Source organism: Stegastes partitus, unplaced genomic scaffold (assembly GCF_000690725.1).
Source record: "Stegastes partitus isolate 25-593 unplaced genomic scaffold, Stegastes_partitus-1.0.2 Scaffold721, whole genome shotgun sequence".
Classification (NCBI taxonomy): domain Eukaryota; kingdom Metazoa; phylum Chordata; class Actinopteri; family Pomacentridae; genus Stegastes; species Stegastes partitus.
In genome coordinates this window covers 263,014-285,050 of record NW_007578452.1, presented here as the reverse complement: position 1 = coordinate 285,050, position 22,037 = coordinate 263,014, and the positions used below count along the sequence as shown (strand labels likewise).

Sequence of the window (22,037 nt, the reverse complement as noted above, 5' to 3'; positions counted from 1 at the left end):
TTCTGTTTTCTTTAAAATAAAAAATAGCCCAATTGACTATATTTAAACAAGCTCAAACACATTCCTAACCCCACCCACGCATTTAAAAAAACAAACAAACAAACAAAAAAAATTATAAACAAGGCATTGGCAATGGGATGATTCATGATAAAAAAAAAAAAATTGGCAGAGATGGCCTGATTACAAAGTAAATTCTTAAAGTTGTTTCTGAAACCCAAATACAGGACTTTAGAGATCGTAATATAATAATCAACATATAACCTGGACCATAAGTCAATTGCCATGCAACATTTTTTTTAAAAACTTAAATGTATGTATAACAGTTGGCAGGCTACAGTCAGTTTCTTAGAAAACTACTTTGACATGATGCCTTTACACTGGATATTCTTGAATAAATGTCTGTATATAATCTGGTTGTAGTTTTACTGACAGGCGTCGGAATTACGTACATTGGATTTCATGTCCAATAAACACCTTCAGTTTTTTAGTGCTTGGTTACAGTACTTGATTCATGAAGCAATGGCATTTCTATCTGGATTTTCTTTTGAGAGAGGTAGTGAGTTTAACATGTTCTACTTTATCCATCAATCAAAAAAGGTTATGCAAGTTCATATCAAAAATAAAAAGCCACCATCTATGGCTGATCTTCTAAAAACACCATGTTACCATCAGCTGGCTAATAATCACAATGCTTGCAAGCTCCCAGTCATTTTTGATCAGCTGATGCTTAATGAAATGGCACATTTGTGTTGGTCAGTGCCACGTGTCCCATGAGATAAAAGCTTTCAATAAATGAATGTATTTCTTTGTACAGCTACACTGCATTCTCACACCCTGACTGTTTCTTTACTTACCTATTCCAGGGAACAGGATAATTCATGACCAGCTGGACATGCTCATCATGCCCATCGGTACTTGTATTTGACAAAACACTTGGCAGAAGGCTTCAGAATTTTTATGTTTAAGTCTTTATAAGTCTGTTAAAGATGTTTGTCACTTTTTTACAAAATCAAGGGGAATCAAAAAAAAAAAAAATCCAAAACACTTTTGCAATTCTCTTGGAGAATGCCCCTTTTTGTGCCTGTATGTTTCACTCTGGCTGGCACAGTCTCACACTCCACTCAATACTGCTGTCTTCATGGCCTTCTGTAGCAGTGGGGAGGGACAGATAAAGACAGAGAGAAATGTAGAAAAAAAATGAGGAGTTATGAAAAAAACAGAAAGAGAATTGAAACACAGAGTTGATGAAAATACAGAACACAGATGGTTAAGGAGGGGCAGAGCAGAAGGAAGAGATACACCGGGTGTACAGTACTGCACGCCATGACAGTCTCAGCTGTCTTGTGTATGTCACAAAAGCTTCAATTCTCTTCTCCCTTCAAAGTCTTCTCTCCCTTTACAGTTTGGTTGGTAAGGGCAGCGGTTGCTGTTGGCACTAAGTTCAAGAAGGCAGCCTGAGAGTTCCTTTGCCCAACAGGAACTGCAAGACACGGTCCACCAGCAGAGCGGCGACAAAGTCCACTACCAGAACCTGGGCAATGATTAATTTGAACTGCAAGACAGTAAAGAGAAAGCAGGTTACCTCTTGGAAACATCATTATTACAAAGGTAATCAAATATGACAACACATGTTAAATTACACCAGCTCACCTCAGTTGGAATATCTACAAGAGCAAACTGTTCGTTGAATTCTGGTGAAGAACCAGTAAGAAGTCCCACAATTGCTAAACCTGACAGAGCGATGCTCCATAGTAGTGGTCGATTCTCGCTAAGAGACTCCATGAAGGGGTGACCCTGGGAAGCAAAAAAATACATGCTTCGGTCTTTTATATATACTGTAAACAAGGCAGAGATGACAATTACCAATAGTATTATAGATAAGTACCTTGTAGTTAATGGCAAAAGTGGCCATCTGCATGGCCATTGACATTATGTACACGGTGCTGTTAATTAGACTGGGTTCAAACTCTTTATACAGATCTACAAACTGCTCCACTCTGCAAGAGAGAACAGACAAGCAAAATGTTATGTTGTATTCATTAATTGTTCTAAATAATAATAATAACATCTATCTGTGTAGCACTTTCCAAAGTCACATGATTACAAAGTTTACATGACTGAACAATGAGACATCCCTCGAACACTATAAGATATATGAAATAAAATAAATCAGGTCAGAAACATTGGCTAAAACCAGTGTATCTGAGCTGAAAAATAGGGGATTAGGAAGACATTTAAAAGAAGCAGGACACTCAGGAACCCTGCCATCCTAAGGCAGGTTGTTCCATAGTCTTTTCACCCTTACAGCCCACGCATGCTGGTCTTTAGGCTAGCACCGGAACAACCAGATTTTCAAGTTATGTGATGGCTCATTAAAACAGTGATGCTCTTTAACGTAGCTGGGGACCTGTGCAAAAAGTGCTTAAAAAGTGATGAATACAATGTTATAGCTTAAATTGGAGTAATCAGAATAATTTGATTGACTTTACTGGTTTTACTCAAAAGCTTAGTTATAGCATTTTGGACAACCTGCTGTTGGTAAAAACATCTGTTACCAACTTAGGAATCTTGCTTCGTTTCAAAATTGTACTCTCAGATTTTTTGGAAATAGATTTTACATTGTTTTTCAAGTCATTGATTGGAAAGAATTCAGTTGGATCTGAATTTATCTGCAAAAACATTTTCATCATTTAGGTAGTCCATTTATGAGCCTAATGTGCTGGGGTCTGTGGGCCTTGTCAGAATGTACAACTGGTTGTCATCCATGTCAGAATAAAAAGTCACACCAATACCACTAATGCAAATAACTTACTTTAAAAGAAAAATGTTTGTGTTTTGTCTCATTCTTTCCCATTCTGTCTTACGCTGATTTACCTGGGCGGACTTCTGGTTTGTGCCTCTTTGTAAAGGTACACCAGACTACAGAAGTGAACAGCAAATTGCAGCAGCACAGTCAGCACAGTGTAAAGATTGAAGATGTTTGGTAACGGCCGCTCTCGAGACAATGTTTTCAGTGGCTGCGTAAATGAGGGAGAAAAGGTTCTTCATTCGGTTACTATCAGACACAAATCTTATGTGTCATTGTGGGAAAAAAAACATTCATTAAAATGTATGTTTGATAACAATCAGATACATTTTAAATTTGTATTTCTTTACATAAATTCTAACCTTTGATCTAGAAATGAAGAGGAAGCATCCAGCCAATAGCAGGCCCTGCAGGGTTGCCTGGAAATCGCTGAACTTCACTCCCTCGAGGTAGAGTACAGACTGACTGTAGGCCAGCACTAGGGCATTGAGAGCAAGGATCTTGAACATTTGAAGTGTTGTCACCAGAGTACAACGACCTTGCTTTATTACGTGGCAGACTGGAAATAAAAATGAGTAGACAAATTTCAGACATGTGAAGGTGACTTATGTTTCGATCTTTTGAAACTTTGCCAAGAGTTGAAACATGTGTTACTCACTGCACTGTATGGAGGACAGTTTGGAGGTGAAGGGGGCAGCGATGGAGGCATCACCCAGTTTTACTACTTGTACCTGATCCTCTTCAAGTTCCCGTAAGACTTGACTTATCCTCTCCTGTTATGGAAAAATCCTGACATTTAGACCAGTGCACTACAAATCTTATAAATACAACTCTTACTATTTAAATAAAAGTCAAACTAATTTCTTTTTTTTTTTTTTTTTTTTTTACTATGAATAGATGGTCTGATAATGTTGGCATCTGGAGAGGAGCGTTAAATGAGATGACAGTGTAGCATGCTACAGTCAGACTATAGAAATAAGTTTCAAAAAGAAGGCACTTCACAAATCATGAAGACACGTACCTTTTGTGCTGCGAGCTGCTCTTCTCTCTGGGCCATCACTCGCTGTCTGGCTGCCCTGGAGCTCGGTTTGGCTCCTGAACTGACTGGTGGCAAAGGTCTGGATTCTGACGTTGATGCCTCCTTTTCTTTGTTCCGTTTCTTTTTTTCAGGCATGCGCTCAGGGGCATTGGCTAACAGAGCAACACCTGAGGAAAAACAAAACTAGAATCATTGCAAACTCTTGGGGTCATACATTGGTACTCTGTCTTGGCGGTTGATAAGTCTTACCTATGTGGGCGTGTTTGAGGGCTCCCACATCATTTGTACCATCACCGCACATCAGTGTTACATAACCCATCCCCTTTAGACTAGTGATCACAAACTCCTAAAACCCAATACACAAATAAACCATTGTTAGATGCAGTACTAGCCATCTGTCATTCTACATTATACAGATTGCCTATTTTTCCAAACTGCATTACAACAACTCCCTGAGATATCTACCCAAGTTTGTTCCAATTACCTGTCAAACAAAAAGAGTGGTGTCCTCCATTTATAAAGCATTGTAATCATAGACTACTGTGACTACCATCTGTCTGTGCTCTGCCTTGTCCTGTGGTCGAGCTCACTGTATTATTGGTCAGTTAGTAAGCTTTTATTCTTTCACAAAAATCTCATCTCCCATTTGGGATGACTAAACTTTGTGTGTGATCTAACTCCATCGTAGCTGTGTATTTATCAACCTCAACATAATTTCGTGTTGCAGATGTTTCACAGGTACCCATGGTAGTGGGGAAAAACAAATCATGGCACACTAAATGGGACCTAAGAGTAAAGGCCTGTTGTAATAGTTGATTTTTTAAAAGTGTTTTAGAGTGGGCACATCCTTTAATCGTACATAACACATACATTTTAAGGTACATACAGCTGTTGCATTAGGATCTACCTTCTGTTTTGGACTAACACGAGCAAACACTCGTATATGTGGCAACAGGGTGTGGAGTAGCCGGGGGTCACAGCTCAATCTGGCCAGCCCTTCTCCTGTTACACACAAGTCAAACTGACCCACAAATGAGGAAACTGAAGGTGGGGGCAGTGGTACACACACACTGCCATCAATGGATTCCCATTGCCACTCACCTGGAAAGCAAAATAACACTGTTAAATGATACTGTGCTTTTTCTATTTTCTTGGTTAAAAACACCTACTGCATTACTTTAGCAATACATGTAATTCTGTAAAGTGTCATTTGTCTTACCCCGATCAGGGCTTAGCTGCAATATAAGTGTGTGTTCTTTCTGGATGAAGTGGAGCTCTCTTGCTACATGGCACGCCGTTAAAGGGTTGTCACCTGTGATCATCACCACCTGAAAGCAGAGGTAGAAATAATTACCATCTTAAAACCAAGCAGGAAAAGTATTTTGTGTACAATTTTGCTTATTTACATGATGGGATGCTTCTTGGATCTCTCTGATAACAGCTTTGCTGTCACTCTTGAGGGGACAAGACACAACCATGAACCCAGCGAAATGCAGGTCACACTCCAGAGCATCGCGACTCATCTCCCGGACCTATGCATCCCAAAAAAGATTCAGCTCAGTTTCTAGCAAATCTTTTCTAATACAAGAGTATTCAGACAATCTGTGCCTGTTTTGAGGAAAATGAAATAAGAACCTGCTGATGACTCAAGTGTCCCATCTCTTTGTAGCCCAAGGCCAGCACTCTTGCCCCTTCCCGTGACATTTCCTTGTGGACTTCGTCATAACTTGCTGGACATTCTGCAAACTACAGTCACAACCACGTTAAGATGTATTCAAATAAGGCAGAAATAACAAGAGTGTGTTTTAGGGATTGTGTGAGCATGTACCATTCTCCTGAGTGTCTCTGGAGCACCCTTGACAGTGGAGATGTAGCAGAGTTCAGTGGAGCCCAGCTTTTCATAGGAGGCCAGGACTGACATCCTCTTCAGAGCACTGGCAAAATGGAAACGCTGGTGGATCTTCAGTCCAGGGGTTTTGATGCCTCGTGGGAACACCTTTTCATCTGGTCAAAGAGACAAGACTCAGTAAGGCAAACACTTAAGTACTGTGTTGTTAATAACACAAGTGGCCAAATACAAACATTTACAATTAAAGTGAAGAACAGCAATGCTTAAAGATGCACTGGCCAAATTACAACACAAAGCTCAACACAACAGTTTTGATGGAACCTGAAATATTGTCCTGCATGTTAGAAACACCTGTAAATTTGAGAGGAAAACATGATTAGTTAGCCCAACACAAACATGAGCATATACGTGTTTCCCCACAGATGGGCCACTGCCCTGCATTGTGCATTTAGTAGAGGTCATTTCCCCGTACCTTTAGTAAGAGTCCAGTCAGCAGCAGTCAGCATGGCCTTCTCTAGTGGATCTCCAACCAGCTGTCCATCATCCAGAGTGACCAGTGAGTGACAGGTGGCCACCACCCGATGTGTCTCAACTGGGATCTCAGATACAGGCATTACCTCCTTTCCCTCTCTGTCATAAACAAAAACATCAGTCTATACACTCCACATAATTAAACACATTTAAATATTATCTAAACTTAAGCATAGTATAGTGTCCTATGTGTTTGTGCTTTATAATTTATGCTGTGTACAATAGAAGATGAATAACGGTGGGCAGGATTTACCTGAGGCCTGCTACTCCCCGGACCACGAGACTGTCACTGGTCAGTGTTCCCGTTTTGTCAAAACAGCAAACTTCCACTTTCCCTGCAAATGGTATCCTGAAGGGCTCTGTGCAGAATACATCTGAGCAGGAGGGTTCAGGCACAAAGGAAGACTCAAATGAAACACTGCTGTTACAAGCTTTGTATTATAAGCTGCTTTGTGGACGTCTCTTCATATATATTTCACAGACAGGCACGCAGAAACACACACAGACTTACAAAGTTTTGCCAGAGCAATAAGAGATGTGTTAACTGCTAGAGAAAGCTCTATGGGAAGTTCTGGTGGAACCACTGAGGTGAGGATAAGTGTGCACTCCAGAAACAGCTTGTAGCGGTTCCTGCTGGCATCTTTGGTCCCTGAGGGAGTAATAAAAAGCACAAATCCACCTTTTAGATATACCTTATTCCGTGAGTTACACTTATTAGCTATGACCTGGACTACAATAATGTCTGAGTTAAACAAGAATTACATCTTAGTGAGTTAATTGTGTGCAACTCACCTTCTACCCACACATAAACAGCTGCAGCAATAGCGAACACAAGGAGGAAGAGGATGAAGATGAAAGTCTCCAAGTTGTTTGCCGTCACTCTCTTCACACCAAAGAGAATGGTCCGTAACAGTTTACCCTGGAGGCGACACACATTCAGTACACTTTCAACTCATCCTCAACAAATCTATCACAAACAAACTTGAAATAAAATGCATGGGAGCAAAAAAAGACACACAGCCATGTAGATAGCGAGACGATATTTAGGAAATTCCTCACCTGAGAGGTATAGAATCCTGTTCGCAGTACATAGGCCACACAGCCATTGTCTACAGCTGCACATAAAGAAAAAGGTTTAAGAGCATTCAAGGATTCAAGGCCTTTATTGGTCACAAACACAGTTATACATGGTATAATGCGCAGTGAAATGCTTTGTGCACTTGTTCCACAGTGAAACAATATTAAAAAGATGAATAAGAATAAAGAATAAAACACACAAGAAAGCATGCACCTTACTTTGAAAAAAAAGGAGGTGGATGCACTATTAATTGTACTGATTCTTCAGCCAGTACATTTTTTTTTCTTTTTTACCAGATAAATGAAAAGAAGAATTAGTACTTACGCTTGAGCCCAGCACTGGCCTTTAAAGGGGGGCTATGCTGGACCACTTTTGTTCCACCAGAGATGACGTGGAGACGAGAGTCCAATTGAAGATCCAGGATTCGCTCTGGGTCCAAATCCTCCACTGGCTCCTACACACCCCACATTATCAGCATTTAGTATGAGACCTTACAATAAGCCAATGCAATTAAGAAAAAAAAGAGGCTTATACTACACAGTGTTGCCATTTGTACACTCTATTATCTTCGTTTCAAACCTTCATCTGCGGTACAGACTCTCCAGTCAGCATGGCTTCATCAACAATGCACCGGCCCCTGAGTAGCAGAACATCACACGGTACCAAGTTGTCCTGGGGTGAACGTCCTATGAAGTAGAGAATACATATTTTTTTAAAACACCCAAACAGGGTCAAGCTGATGCTTGGGCTGAGAAATCATGAAACGAAGAACAAGACACTTGCCTACTGAGACAATGTCCCCAGGGACAAGTTCATCACTAGAAATAGGTCTCCACTTCCTGTTGCGATACACCTGTTACAAAATACATATAATTAACTTGGGATGCTTTAAATGCAAGGAATACGCTTATAAGCCAGAACAGTAAATAGTCTGCACTTATATAGCGCCTTTCTACCTTAGTCATACTTAGATTGCTTTACAATGTTTCCCATTCACACAAACACTATTGCCGGCAGAGCTGTCATGTAAGGTGTTTGCTTGCCATCTGAAGCAACTTTGGGTTTAAGGACAAACTTGTGATTAGTGGACAAGCAACTTTGTCACCTGAGTCGCAACAGCCTCGGTAGTAAAACATAACCATGCTTGTCAAATACTTTGTTGGTCCTTTGAGTGCCACCGTGACACCTCTAAAATCCTGCAGCAAGGACTGTACAAGCTCTGAAGGTGCCCTGTAATACCCTGTGCCAAGATGTTGGTAGCAGATCCTTTACTCAAAGGACATGCAACTTAAAGTCAGGGCATATAATATTAGTTACAGCACATCACCTCAACACCTTGTCACCAGTTGGGGGTACCACACAAGCTTTCAATGCAGCTGTCTGCCCATAACAGCTTGGTCTTGTTCAAAATCACTGAGGTCTTCACAACTGCCTATTTATTAAGTATCCAACATACTGACTACAAGAAGTGACTGGTCACTTAACGTCTAGTATACGAGTATATCTCAAGTATATCTCATATCCTATACCTTGACATGTTATTAGAAGAAAATCATTGTGAATCATGATCATAATGTTTTAGCTCATAAATGTATACTTCAGATATTGAATTTTGAGATAACAGACTAAATGTTTCTTCAGAACTTTAAAATATAATAAGACTACATTTTAAATTTGATCAAGCCTACCTGGATCATGTACGGCTTGTTTCCCATACGTCGGATCTCAGACATATTCCTCATCTGCTGCTGGACCAAGGATGCCTCAAATGCCACGAGCATGAAGAGTGTGAAAACACTGTAGTACCAGTACTCATCCAGACACCACAGGCCCACACAGAACACCTGATGGATGGCAGAGGGTAAATAATTCAATTCAATTCAATTTTATTTGTATAGCGCATATTTACAACAACAAGTCATCTCAAATAACTTCACATGGATAGAGACACAATAAATATATTTTACAATTTTCGCTATAAAAACAGTGAAATTACAAACATTTGCCGACACATACACACACAGATATACCTGGAAAACAAAAAAAGGAGCTGTGGCCCTCTCTTTGAAGAGCTCCAGAAAATCTGGCACCACCATCTCAGCGCGATTGGTGCCATACCGCTTTTCTGCAGCTCTGAGCTCAGTCTCCTCCTGGTAGCCACGCCAGGATTGAAAGTAACCCAATGGGTTGCAAATTGGAAATGCTATTGGAAGGAAGCGTTTCTTCTCTTTGTAGTCAAAGATGTAGCGGATCTTTTGAAACTCAAAAGAAAGAATCCTCTCTCCATTCTCATCCTGTTAGTCAGAAAAAGAAACAGAAAGATTTTTTAAATTGTAGTACTCAAGAAAGGGAAAAAAAAACAACAAACAAATCACTTAATATTTTTATGACACATCACATTTTTGCTCATTGTTTTAGTGCTACAACCTGCATTGAATACAAGCACTGGTAAAGCTCAAACCAGAATTACCCTTACCACTTTTACTTATGAGATGGCATATATATATACATATAGCATTCATGACAAATAATGGAGGAATACATTAAGGTCATAGGATGCAATTGGATATTAGATATCAGAAGTCATTTTGAGTAATAATTCAAGAAATAATGTCACAGGCTGCAGCTGATCATTGTCATCTAAATAAAATGCGTATCACCCTAATCCTATTTTATTCTGCACAACATTGTGAGTCTGACCTTGATGCTTTCAGCAACACTTGTTGTCCAACCTAAATTTGGAGGTTATTGCTCTAGATCTACTTTACGACACATAAATATCATGCTATAGTTTAAATACGTGTTGAATATAACAGATAACTTAATACAAGTCTAACCACAAATGAAAATAAAAAACAATGACAGCCTGCATTGAAACAATATATAGACAGGAATGATGAAGCTAGTGTGGACTTCTAACAACTGAGTAAATATGTGAACTAACCTGGTCCCTCTGTAGTGCCACAAGCTCAGCAGAGCCATTGTTGGGGGTGGGTATGATCTTTGCCAACGTCGCCTTGTTTGGGTCTGGTTCCTGTGTATACAAATGAACAGGTGACAAGCTCACACACTTTGCCAGGTCAGTTATTTTTGGTACAGCTGTGGGCCTCTGAACTTGTCTGTCTCCAATGAGACATGGAGTGACATATAGCCACTTGATCAATATGAATTTCAGGCACATTAGTAATTTATTTAATTGAAAAAATGGTGCCATATTACATTACAAATGTAAATCTATTATACTGATTTTGCAGGTGCAAGATTTTCTTTTACAACTACTTCTTGAGAAAGCGCATACAGATTCTGAGCAAAATGACAATTTATAAACCATTACTTTCAGGATACTGCTGTATCCTTTTTACTACCACATAATGAAACACATTTTTTCTGTTAAACTGGCAGTATAAAGCCTTTGCTACCTACAAGACACATTAGAGGTGATTGTTAGACTTCAAAGACACAATTTGGGTAACATCATCCTGCAGCAAAATTTGCTTGAAGACAATATAATAGTAAAAATACAATTACACAGGTTGTTACACCTGTTTCCCATGGCGATCTTCCTGTGTCTGGAGTAGTGTTTGGAAATACAGTTTCTTTGAATATCACATCAACAAGTCTTAGAGTTCGGATTTCATTTTGTCGTGAAATTTTGCTCATTGGATAGTTTAAAATCAGTGCTGTGAACACAGTGGCTGTCCCTAAAATAGTTGTAAAGGGTTCAGGTCAAACACCTACCCTGCTATGGTGCTTTGGTAAGACACTGATTCCCTACTTGCACCTGAACTTTGACCTCTCTATTAAAGGGAGGTGGGAAAATGTGGTTTCTAAGGATGTCAGCATACTATCGCAGTATTATTGTTAGATGTTTACCTTGGAACAAGTGAGCCAACAGTGCGCGTGCACGGACCAATAACCAGAGAGTGCTGTGAGGACGTGCGCGATCCCGATAGCGGCTAACGCCAGGAGGCCTGCCTCCGGATACTCGGAGGCACCGTACACTCCTAACCACACGTACAGCCAGCCTGGGTAGAAAACAGCCAGAAACGGGAGGACAGTGCCATGTAGCAGTCGGGGTCTTCGCCTGTACAGCGTCACCGAGCTCACCAGCTCGTCGCCGGTGCCGCTGTCATGCTGGTTGTGGTTCACAGAGGGGGCCATTTGCAGCTCACCCGGTCCCCGGATTCCGTCTGCAGCCATACTCCCGTCTTTCTTGGCGTCGTTCATTGTACTTTGCTCACCCTTCTGGCCCCCTCTATCATCCACCAGCACCCCGTCGTGCTGTAGCCGGTGAAAATGCGATTCAACACAGGGAACAGTGCGCGGTCTTGCCTTCAGAGTCCGTTTACTGAATAGCTCGTTCTCCAATCGCTGCTTCCGCATACGTAAACACGCAAAGACACGTAATGTTCTACCTCGCGCAGCATGACTGAACCGAAAAAAATCTAATTTTTATTGTCTTCCACACGGATAAAATGTGTTGTTTAGAATACGCTTTAAATACACTGTCAACAAGACAAAATATCGTCTAAAATTTTCGTTTGATGCTTCAATTATGTTTTCAAGCAGCTACCCCTTTAATGAATCGATCGTCATCATAGGGGCGTGACCAAAATACTTGACTGACACACACCTGAACCAATCTTGTCACAGAACAGTTTCACGACGTTGTATTTCCATCCAATTAGAAGGTAAGGGTTGTTGTTACCGTATGTACATGGCTCCACATGTAGAAACGCTGGTCGTGTAACCTTGGTTGATCAGATTCTTCGCTTGAAACAGCTCAAAAGAGGAAAATGTAAGAATTTTAAGTATGGGTAATATCAGTTAAACATTTACAACATTCTGTAGTCTAGACAGAGATGATACAAGCTTTAAATTGATACATTTCTACTTTGTAAATTAGGCTGCACATCTTTCACCAAACTTCCTATTACTCAGTTTATGTTTTGTTTACTGTACTGCTTATGCATGTTTCAATACATTTATTAGGTTGATGAACTCTGGCTCATTGCACCCTTTACTGATTTATCTGTCATTTTCTAGGCAGGCTGCTTTAGATATCACAGCAAAGTACTGTCATAAAGAAATGGAGGCTTATGGATCATGTGTGACCTCCAACCCATCAACATGGCAGCAAAACTGCCATGAACTGAAGATGAAGGTTGCACAATGTACATCATCACAGTAAGGCTACGTATTTGTTCACTTCTTCCCACTCATATGTTTCTGGCATCCTTACACTTCCATTTTCACAGCATTTCTGTATCTAAATGTGTTAAGCCCAGTGATCCAGAAGATCAGACAGGACTGTTCGAAGGAGTTTGTGGAGTTTGAGCGCTGCCTGAGAGAAAACCAGGGCACGGCTACCTCTTGCTCACCACATGTGGCTCGCTTTCTGGCCTGTGCAGAGACAGTGGACCTCAGTGAAGTGGGTAAGTCCTGGCTGGAATTGTCCATACACAATTCAATGTCACATATAAACATTAAAACACAAGAGATGTGAGTGTACGGATTATTATGCTTCTTCATTAGTCTCTTTAAGAAGTAGTAGTTTCTTGTGTCACACCAGTGTTTGCTTTTTCTGTCTTGCACTGTTCATATAATGAGAATGTCTGATACAAAAAAAAGACCAGTGTCTGCAAAATACATCCACTTTTGCACCACCTTTGAGAGATATTTCTTTCTATGTGATCATACTAATGCGTTCCTTTTCTTTTCCCAGGTACAAAACTGTTACCTCAGTCATCATAGCAATCTTCCATCGGCAGATTGCGCTTGTCTTCAAAGCATCCCAGGTGGGCTGGTTTCATTTGTACCCCAGCCATGATACTGATGTACTGTCACTGCTAAAATATCTGTTTTTTTTTCAAATAATGTGACTATTTTTCTTGAAAAATAAGACATAACACATTGATCCTACATCACTGTGAGCTAGATGGTTCATGTAGAATATTTAATTACTGTATCAGTATTTTGCTCTTGGTGTACGTGTGCGGAAAGTCACATTTATACTTGTCAGTATGTAAGAAAGTCTTGGTTTGTACTGTTTTTTATTTCATTAAAAATTGGCAGTAGGCTTCTATTAATCATCTGGTGTAGTCATCCCATGTTGTTTTCTGTTGCCTGTGTCTGTCCCTCCCACCCTTGCCCTCTCCAGGTCTGAGTCATAGTCAGATATTAAACTGGAATGTATTTGCTCCCACACAAACTCTCCTGACTACTCAGTGACTGAGAAAGGGAGGGACTCTGGGAAGAAAGGAGAAGGAGGAGGCTTTCCACCTCTAATCAGCAGGACTACTGAGGGAGACAGAGGGAGGATGTTGAGTTATGAACCCTGTGACCACTAAGCAGAACCGACATTTTCTGGTTCAATTATTAAAGCTTTGTGGGGAGTAAATGAGGAGAAACCGATTCCCTTCTTTGAAAGTGCGTGTTTGGTTTATACCAGATGAGCAAGTGATCAGTGTATCATCATTTATTGTATTTAGGACAAATAAGGGATGTGTACTTCAAAGATGAAACCGCAGATTGTATTGAAGATACGGCAACATTACATTCAAAGCACATCACCTGGCAGTCACTTAACAAAAAAGTAAGATAGGAACTCATCTAATACCACACAAATAAGTTACTTGCACAATAATATCACTATAAAAACACCATGAGTCAGTTATCAGAGTCAAACATAATGTCATGAAATAATGTCACAGGTTGCAGCCGATCATTGGCATCTAAATCAAACGAGTATCACCCTAATCCTATTTTGTTATGCACCACATTGTGAGTCTAACCCTGACGCTTTCAGCAACACTTGCTATCCAACTTAAATTTGGAGGCTATTTCTTTAGACCTACTTTATGGCACATAGATATCATGCTATAGTTTAAATATTTTCTGATTATCACAGAAGAGGGTACAAAATATCTACCTAACAGCATCTAATATGTGATGTTTGAGAAGGAAATTATTACAGAAAGTGACTACAACAATTAATTGTAACACAGTCATACTCACATTTACATTTGGAGTACATCATTATGTACCCAGTGTCCTAAATTTGGGGTATCAGAGATGTATTGGTTGTTGTTTACTGTCTGTTTCTTGATGACTATATTATAAAAGAGAAAGGAAAGCAGTAATCACTTACACAACCCTGTTTCCGCATAAGGCTCCTCAGATGACCCTGTCATGATACCTTTAATTTAAATGTTTAAAAAACAAAATATTTTTTTGGTCCATATTATACCTTTCATGCATCATCAAAAACAAAGAAAAATGTTGTTTTAAGTTATCATTTTACACAGATATTCTTCACTTTTTCAATCTACACTCTTAAAGTCACTGGGCATGTTAAATTGTCATCCTATTCAGCACAATATCCTGAGGTGTGGCTCAGGCTATATGAACATAAACCTGACACACTAACCTGAGAGCAAAATTGTACTCCAATCCATATACAGTATTGTATATGCTGCAGTCCTTCACGCACAATAATTAATCACTAGTCCAGGATAAACAAAAAAGAAAGTTCTGCAATATACTATTTTTTTTTAGACCCTCAGTTGCGCGTAAGACCTGTTATGACTCCTCAATACATTTAAATTGATTGATGGATTCACTTGCAACAACCAATTATTGTCTGTAATTCATGATATACATATTGATAGGTATGATAAGTGTGTTCATTTGTTTTTTGTTTGCTTTTGTTTTTTTGTTGGAAAGTGCCATGAAACATGTTTCATTGAACATTAAATTAGTACAGTAGGAGAGACTGAGATCCTTTATCTTGGACATTTACAGTGTCTGTATTTCCAGCATGTGATTCTTATATAGGAAATATGTGGGAACATTATGCTAATCTGCTGCAAAGTGCTATTATGACAATGTCTGACTTGTTTTGATGTTAGCCCATGATAAAAGCTCAGAAGTGTGTTTGGCTGTTTCATGGAGAATGGTCCCACAGGCATGTTGATGGACAGACTCCATTAGCTGCATCTCTGAGGTGAAAGGTGAAACAGGAGGGGAAAGGGTAACAGTCTATAGGGGTCAGGAGGTGAAGTAGGAGTTCTGCATGGAATAGAGACGGTCAATGGGGTTTCCCACTCGTCCTGCCAAGAGACCACCCTCCCCTGTTGCTAAGAGACAGTCGCCAAGGTGACTGAGGCTTCCATCACTGTCCAGGTCATGAAACACTGTCTCTGAGTCTGCAGTGAAAAACAATGAGAGAGTAGACGGGTGAAGTGGAATAGCACCAATAGTATTAAAGGAAATGAAAATTACACTGTAATGAGGGTGGGGAGAAAATGACAAAATTTTTATTTTTAAAGGGATATGGTTTCTTTTGAACTTGCTGCTTTGACCTTGTGCCTTACCATAGGAGTGGAGCTGCTCGCTGTTCAGCTGAGGCGGTGTGAGCCCATGTCGAAAGGGCTCTCCACCATAGATGTTGGGGTCCAGAGCGAGTAGCTGCTGACGTGGCAGAGACGGATATCCCAGCATCCCATCCATGCCATGGGTACTAGATCCATCTGTGTAAAGATGAAAGTCCCTCTAACCATACCAGTTTATAGTATTTTTTTTTCTTTTTTTGTTTTATTTGTTGCATCTTTCTTTCTTTCTTTCTTTCTTTCTCTGCACTGGCACTGTAAAGGTCTTACCCTCACTGTCATCATTGCTTTGGCGGCCCCCTCTGCTCGGTCCTCTCCTGGTCCCCCCCAGTTGCTCTTGCTCCTGCTGTTGCTGCTGCTGCTGCTGCTGTCGGCGAGCTATCTTTTTCATCTGAGGCACAAAGTCACACTGTATTAACTTCACTCCATGTGCTGGTGTATGGGACAGAATATGTCGTCAGATAATACAAAAAGTCTAACCTTGGCTCGCTGGTTTTGAAACCACACCTGCACGACACGCACTGTCAGGCCAGTCTCAGCAGCAAGTGTCTCTCTCACCTACAGGTTAGAGATTTTCATTGTATTTAAAATACAAACTTGGTGTGTCAGACACTGCTTAATTTATTTCTATACAGACTGAGAGACAGACCCCAGAACAATAAAGTTTGGAAGGCAAGGCAGGGAGTATTTTGTGGGTGTGTGCGTAGATTTCCACTGATAGGACAAGCTGATCCACCCACCTTGCGGCAGGGCTTAGCTGACACTTCAAAGGAGGCCTTGAATGCTCGCCGTTGCTGTGTGGTCAAGATGGTGCGTGGTCGTTTTGAACGCTTGTGCTCCTTGCTTTCATCGCCACCTTTCCCACTGCCAGAGCCGCCTCCGCCGTCCTCATCCTCACTTTTCACTGAGCAAGGTAAGCAGACGGCAAAGTAATGACACCAGCCCCCTGTGGCTGTGAGCTGTCTGTAATTTGGTAGGTAGTGAACATCTGAACAAATAAAACAGTTTCTAGGGTGTTTGGTGCCAAGTTGCTCCATCTCATTGGAGGTTCAGGATCAACTCTTCATACTGTAAAGAATTCCTAGATTGCAATGTAAAAACTGCCGAGTGCCTTTAAACACTATGCTCACCGATCAGACCTTTCTTAAAAGAAATAACATCATCTCAAAATGAAGGATGACATATCAAACCTCATTTAAAAACTGATGTATTATTGCTGCTGCATTTTTGTAGCTACATATATTTAAAGACTTTTGCCATTATGATGTTGTGGTGCCAACAGATGTTCTATTCGTCATTCAGTTCTTCAGCGATCAATAATGTAGCCTGAAATAGTTGTCGTGCACTGTAAGCTTTCTTACTTACTAATCTAAGGAGAAACTTGAAACCCTCCTTTCCTTATACTCTCATTTTCACTTAAAGTGCTGCTTGGTGATCTGAATTAGGGGAAAGTGACTGAGATTGGCTGTGCTGAAAAATATACAGAATGCAGAATTGAAAAGGAAAACCCAAATAAATGTGAATGGAATTATATGTGATTCAAGCAAATCTTCTTTGTGACAAACCCACGTTACCTGATTCAGTTGGTGTGGGACTAATGGCAGCCAGCATTTCCCTTTCCTTTTCATAGTCCATACGGCAGAGCAGCTGGCCTTCTTTCAGCACAAACTCATCACCTCTCTGCAGCCGGCGTTCGCACTCACAGCAGCTGAAGCAGCCCAGGTGGTACACCTGGCCTAGCACGCGCATTATCAGCTCAGAGCGTCCAATGACCTGCAGGCAGGCACTGCACTTCCTTACAAACAACCTGGAGGTGCACAGAAACACACACACATGGGCTTCTATGTTTATGGATGCCTTTGTAAGCTATAAAACATGGCATGATAACAGTGCAGAGTAAGAGGTGAGGTAATTAAAGATGGAAGCACAAACAAGGAGCCCCAACACATTTGCCCTCAGCTCAAATGATTCCAGAGATAAGCATCGTCTCTTAATTAAAGGTCGTATAAGCATTACCCAATTCACAGAGCGACAAGGTGAACATCTGCTAAGATGAGTTACAGTAGTCTTCACTTCAATATTGTATTTTCCCATCTCCCTTCTGACAGTAGGTGGCAGTAGTTAGCTTATGATAGGAGAGGTGTCTGTCGCGAGTCTTTCCCTTTTAAATCCTTTAATGTTGAAATGTGTTTGATGGGGTAAACTCCAGTCTATCCATATACCACCCACAATCTTAAAGTACTTATTTAACTCTATGAATTAAGCTTAAAACAGTCTTACTCAGGTCCATTACTTTTCCCTATGACCGCTTTCCTCCTTTTGTCCCTCCATCTCTCCTCCTGTGCAGTGTTACAACCCTTCAATTTCTCTCCTGCCTCGCAATCTCTTCACATCCCTCTTTCCATTCACAGGGCCTAAGTCTCTGCCATTAAATTCCTCTCAAATCCCTGCTCTTGCACTTGGTTTCCTCCCCCTCCCTCCTTAGTATTTTCTGCCAGCATTCCCAGTTCTCCCTCACGCCCTCCCAGCCTGCCTCCCCAGTTCACTGAAACTAATAAAGACAGGATTAATTAGATTGTTGTTTAAACAGTGAGATGGCCAGACAGACGCTGTAAACTCATAACCAGGGATTGGGGATAGCATGGGGTTAATCTCTCTCCTCTCACTTATGCACACTAAAACACACACAAACATAGGTACTCTCTCTCACACACACGCACACATGCACACGCACAGGCATGCACACAGACATTTGCACCCACCCACCCATAGAGTATCAGTATACCTAGTCTGGTATTGGCAAGTTACCAAACTCGCCGTACCATTACCCATCATCATGCTGGCGGTGCAACACACCTGCAGTCAGGAAATATTGTAGATACACTGAAACATCAGTACATCTTTTCAGCAGGAAGTGTTACGAGATAGGCAGTGCATAGGTGTAAAGAAGTATAAAGGTCCATAGATAAAGAAGTAGCACCACAACAAAACACAAACCTGGTTAAGAAGGGAGGTAGGATGAGAGGCGAGGGGATGGGGGGAGGAAGGGATGAAGGCTGAAGTGTTGACGCTCCCTGACTGAGTGATAGGAAGGTGTTGCTGCCCAAATCTGGAGTGTAAAGAAGGAGCCAGGTCTGCACATTAGAGCTCCTAATCTGTGATTCTGTCCCAAACGCAGCTGCTACAGCTAATCTTTCTGAATCCATCTGCCAAACGCTCCCCAAATTCCCCAAATGACAGTGTCGCTAACTTAACATCATAAAGCAAACACAAGTCTGAGCAGCCCTGCACAGATCTATTGTGACAGGGCCTCGTGTTTAACTAAATGTTGCTCAACCTACTTTCTACACAAGCATTACATTGCATTTTAGAAGGATGCTTCCACTCTACATATCTGCCAGAACCCACATACCAGTCGTAATATATAGTATTTAACATATATGTCAAAAAGAAGAGCAATCGTCACCCTGTTCTGTGCAGCCTCGCTTTCTGTCTGAACAGTCACATCAGCATCTTAAATACCTCCTTTCACAGTGAACAAAATACAACAGAACAGAACCGCTAGGGTTGCTTGACATAAGACTGATGATGTTGGTGGTTAAGTCCCACACTCCCTAATCGGGGTGTACACAGCACGGTAGGAATTTACTCAACGTGGCAAATGAAGGCAACTTGGGGCAACTGCCACAGAGGGGGGTCTGTAAGTAGATCACTCTAATCCCTCTAATAGAAGTATCATTCACACATGGTCCTGACCAGGGAGCAGCTTCCAAAAATCACTATGGACATGCATGGATAAAGAGCAGCCATATAACTGAGGTACATTTACACATTCTAGTCAAACACGGCAAAGAAACTCTATTGCTTGAGTTTTCGTCATCATATGTAACTTTCCTTGAATTCATATATATTTAATTTTTGCACAATTTGCTGTGTCTGTGCAGTTTTCCAATATCTATTGTGGGTGATACAGCTATATTTTTGACAATATTGTTTTGTTTGTCTGTCGTCCTTTTTAATTTTCAAAGTGAAAAAAGAGAGAATTAGAATTAGAATTAGCATTAGAATTTAAACAGCTGAGGTATATTAAAGACCAGCTGTGCATAAATCTATGAGAAAAGATAGTTTTAAAAAGACTTTGCTTTGGATTTGGAGGGTTTTCCTTTAATGAAGTGATAATATTCATGATATAGAATACAGATGAAAGAGCTGACAGAAGGCTGAGGGGAATGATGAACCTTGAGAGCTTGTGTTGTACAAAAACCTCAATAAGATTGGCTGCAGGCAACTTCGTGTTCAGCGCCATGGATTTCAGAGGGGTTAGGGGGCACATCTAATTACAAGCTCACTGATTATGAGATCAAATGTAGAGAGGCAGCAAAAGGTGCTGTATTGTAAGTATTGGTATAATCAGGTCTTTCCTTTTTGCTTTATTGTAGATCCTAGGCATACAAACAGAATAACAGAATCTCCATCATCTCCCTAAGCTGTGTCACATGGCATTGTTTTGCCTGTGAGCTCTGACAAGTATGACATTGTCTGGACCGCAATACAATCATTCCATAAATATGTATGTGTCTCAGAGCAATTACAGTTGTTGTGCTTGTTTTCATATCTGATGAATATTTATACAGGTACGGGTTTGGTTAAACGAACTCAGGGTTATAGAGTTCTTCCTTTTGCATTAGGCTGTATATAGGTGAGCCCAGAACAATCTAACTTCGATATATTTTTGACTCATCAAAGATCGATTCATTTTGAAACTTGACCCATAGTTTAAGATACATTTCTTCCTCTTAACATGTGATATGCAAAGGTGCTGATGTAACAGCTTGTGATTTTGACATATATGTGACTGTCATGTGTGGCACACAAATAGGTGCTCCTTGAAAATGAAGGTACATCCATAGAATCAGGTGATAGATGCAAAAAGAACAAATGATATGCATTAATCTTACTTTTAAGTTGTATTCTGTTTAGTAACCATTTCTTAGATGTGGGTGTAAACGTGTGTCTGTGTGTGTGTGTATGCGTGTGTGTGAGTGTGTGCGTGAGAGAGTGTGTATGGAAGTGTGTGTGTGCAGTTTTGGCGGATATTGCTCTGTGAAGCAAAATGGCTCAGAGCCAGGGTTCAGTAATCACATCATCTCCTTTTATTAAATCTCCCTGCACTGCTTCTGTGTTATTAAAATCTCCCAGCATTCCCCACGATACTTGCTACCCTGCCACCACTCACTCACACTCACAGAGAAATACACACATGTATATATATATATATATATATATATATAGAGAGAGAGAGAGAGAGAGAGAGAGCGCGAACATACATACATGCACACACACTGACATATATACTGTCACATGCACACATAAACACAAATATGCACAGTTAGTGTAAACATAGATAAGGTGCCTGAGTACAAACATCAATAAAACACTGACAGATGCTGTCATTTGTGGACTATATCCGTTCATGCATCAAAAAAAGTAACATCATAAACAGTCCTCTTGCTCAATGAGCACTTTCCAAAATTCAAAAATGCATGTAAGAGTGTGTAGCTAATGACCATGTAGGCCAGCTGTATGCATCTTTAGTGGCATTTCTGCAGAAACACTCAGCCAGTCTCACAGTCATACAGTTACATGTCAAGACTCTCACTGTAAATTGTTGACACTAATGGTAATAACCAGCTCAACATGAGAGCAGCACTGGTGCCTGAAATATTCAAGTCCTAACCTGTGTAAAATAACAACAAAAAACCTGCATGATGTGCATGGACTGCATGATATGTGTCTCTGGGTGTGTGTGATCTACACCTGATGGTACCAAGAATGAATGCTATGTGTCAGGATATAGATGTGTGTTTGTGTGCATGAGTGAGTGGGTGTGTGTTAGTTTAGATAAAACAGTTAATCCCCAGGCCACCAGAACGCAATATCCTGTCTGCCCGTTTCTCATTTCCTGTCTGTCTCTGGCGGAGCGGGAAGCAGTGGGGAGGGGGTGGCGGGGGACAGCGGGACCCGTTGCCCCAGAAACAGGAGATACAGCCGGTCGATTTGAGAAAAGTCTACGCCGATCTCCCTATCTCTCCCTCTCTGGTGCGACCCCCTATTCGCACTCTCTTTTTTCCTCTCCCTCTCTGCTTTTATTATCTCAGATTTAATAAAGCTGAGGCGAGCAGCTTGTTCTGCCATGAAACATTTATTAGCTGTCTGTTATAAAATTGTTGTGGGGGAGGAAAGATGATGGGGTCTCATCTCACATTATGCAAAAACAGTGGCAATATTTCCCCCCCCAAACACACACACACACACACACACGCTCACACACACACACACACCTA

At 40.8% G+C, this 22,037-nt stretch overlaps 3 protein-coding genes across 3 annotated transcripts in view; 1 reads left to right on the top strand and 2 right to left on the bottom strand.

Moving 5' to 3' along the window:
- Positions 1-952: 952 nt before the first annotated feature.
- On the bottom strand, positions 953-11,839 carry atp13a1 (ATPase 13A1). Its single transcript, XM_008291168.1, has 25 exons — positions 11,177-11,839; positions 10,248-10,337; positions 9,334-9,597; positions 8,992-9,147; positions 8,087-8,156; positions 7,883-7,989; positions 7,628-7,757; positions 7,285-7,340; positions 7,018-7,144; positions 6,737-6,874; positions 6,479-6,599; positions 6,167-6,324; positions 5,674-5,849; positions 5,481-5,591; positions 5,252-5,377; positions 5,065-5,173; positions 4,753-4,946; positions 4,095-4,191; positions 3,828-4,012; positions 3,465-3,579; positions 3,169-3,365; positions 2,875-3,017; positions 1,886-1,997; positions 1,651-1,794; positions 953-1,552 (listed from the first exon to the last, which is right to left on the bottom strand). The coding sequence occupies exons 1-25, from the start codon at positions 11,684-11,686 to the stop codon at positions 1,442-1,444; spliced, it is 3,747 nt and encodes a 1,248-aa protein (XP_008289390.1). The 5' UTR covers positions 11,687-11,839; the 3' UTR covers positions 953-1,441.
- A 151-nt stretch (positions 11,840-11,990) lies between these two features.
- Positions 11,991-13,397, top strand: chchd5 (coiled-coil-helix-coiled-coil-helix domain containing 5). Its single transcript, XM_008291167.1, has 4 exons — positions 11,991-12,101; positions 12,350-12,490; positions 12,587-12,738; positions 13,029-13,397. Coding segments are annotated over exons 1-4 (324 nt in total). The 5' UTR covers positions 11,991-12,099; the 3' UTR covers positions 13,058-13,397.
- Positions 13,398-15,352: 1,955 nt separating this feature from the next.
- lmx1al (LIM homeobox transcription factor 1, alpha-like) overlaps positions 15,353-22,037 on the bottom strand; it is a 15,218-nt gene continuing 8,533 nt past the window's right edge. The window contains exons 4-9 of the mRNA XM_008291165.1: positions 17,268-17,500; positions 16,434-16,597; positions 16,174-16,251; positions 15,964-16,084; positions 15,679-15,834; positions 15,353-15,510 (exon numbers count right to left, since the gene is read on the bottom strand). Of these exons, the coding sequence (XP_008289387.1) occupies positions 15,353-15,510; positions 15,679-15,834; positions 15,964-16,084; positions 16,174-16,251; positions 16,434-16,597; positions 17,268-17,500 (910 nt within the window). The remainder of the gene's footprint in view (positions 15,511-15,678; positions 15,835-15,963; positions 16,085-16,173; positions 16,252-16,433; positions 16,598-17,267; positions 17,501-22,037) is intronic.

What these genes read in the sequence shown, in the direction of transcription:
- atp13a1 (XM_008291168.1), bottom strand. Translation starts at nt 11,686, where the DNA reads ATGCGGAAGCAGCGATTGGAGAACGAGCTATTCAGTAAACGGACTCTG. An exon ending in CGGGGAGTAGCAGGCCTCAG is followed by an intron (nt 6,325 to 6,478) that starts GTAAATCCTGCC and finishes TGTTTATGACAG; the next exon opens with AGAGGGAAAGGAGGTAATGC. An exon ending in TGACTGGACTCTTACTAAAG is followed by an intron (nt 5,850 to 6,166) that starts GTACGGGGAAAT and finishes CTCTTTGACCAG; the next exon opens with ATGAAAAGGTGTTCCCACGA.
- chchd5 (XM_008291167.1), top strand. An exon ending in GCACAATGTACATCATCACA is followed by an intron (nt 12,491 to 12,586) that starts GTAAGGCTACGT and finishes AAATGTGTTAAG; the next exon opens with CCCAGTGATCCAGAAGATCA. An exon ending in AGTGGACCTCAGTGAAGTGG is followed by an intron (nt 12,739 to 13,028) that starts GTAAGTCCTGGC and finishes TTCTTTTCCCAG; the next exon opens with GTACAAAACTGTTACCTCAG.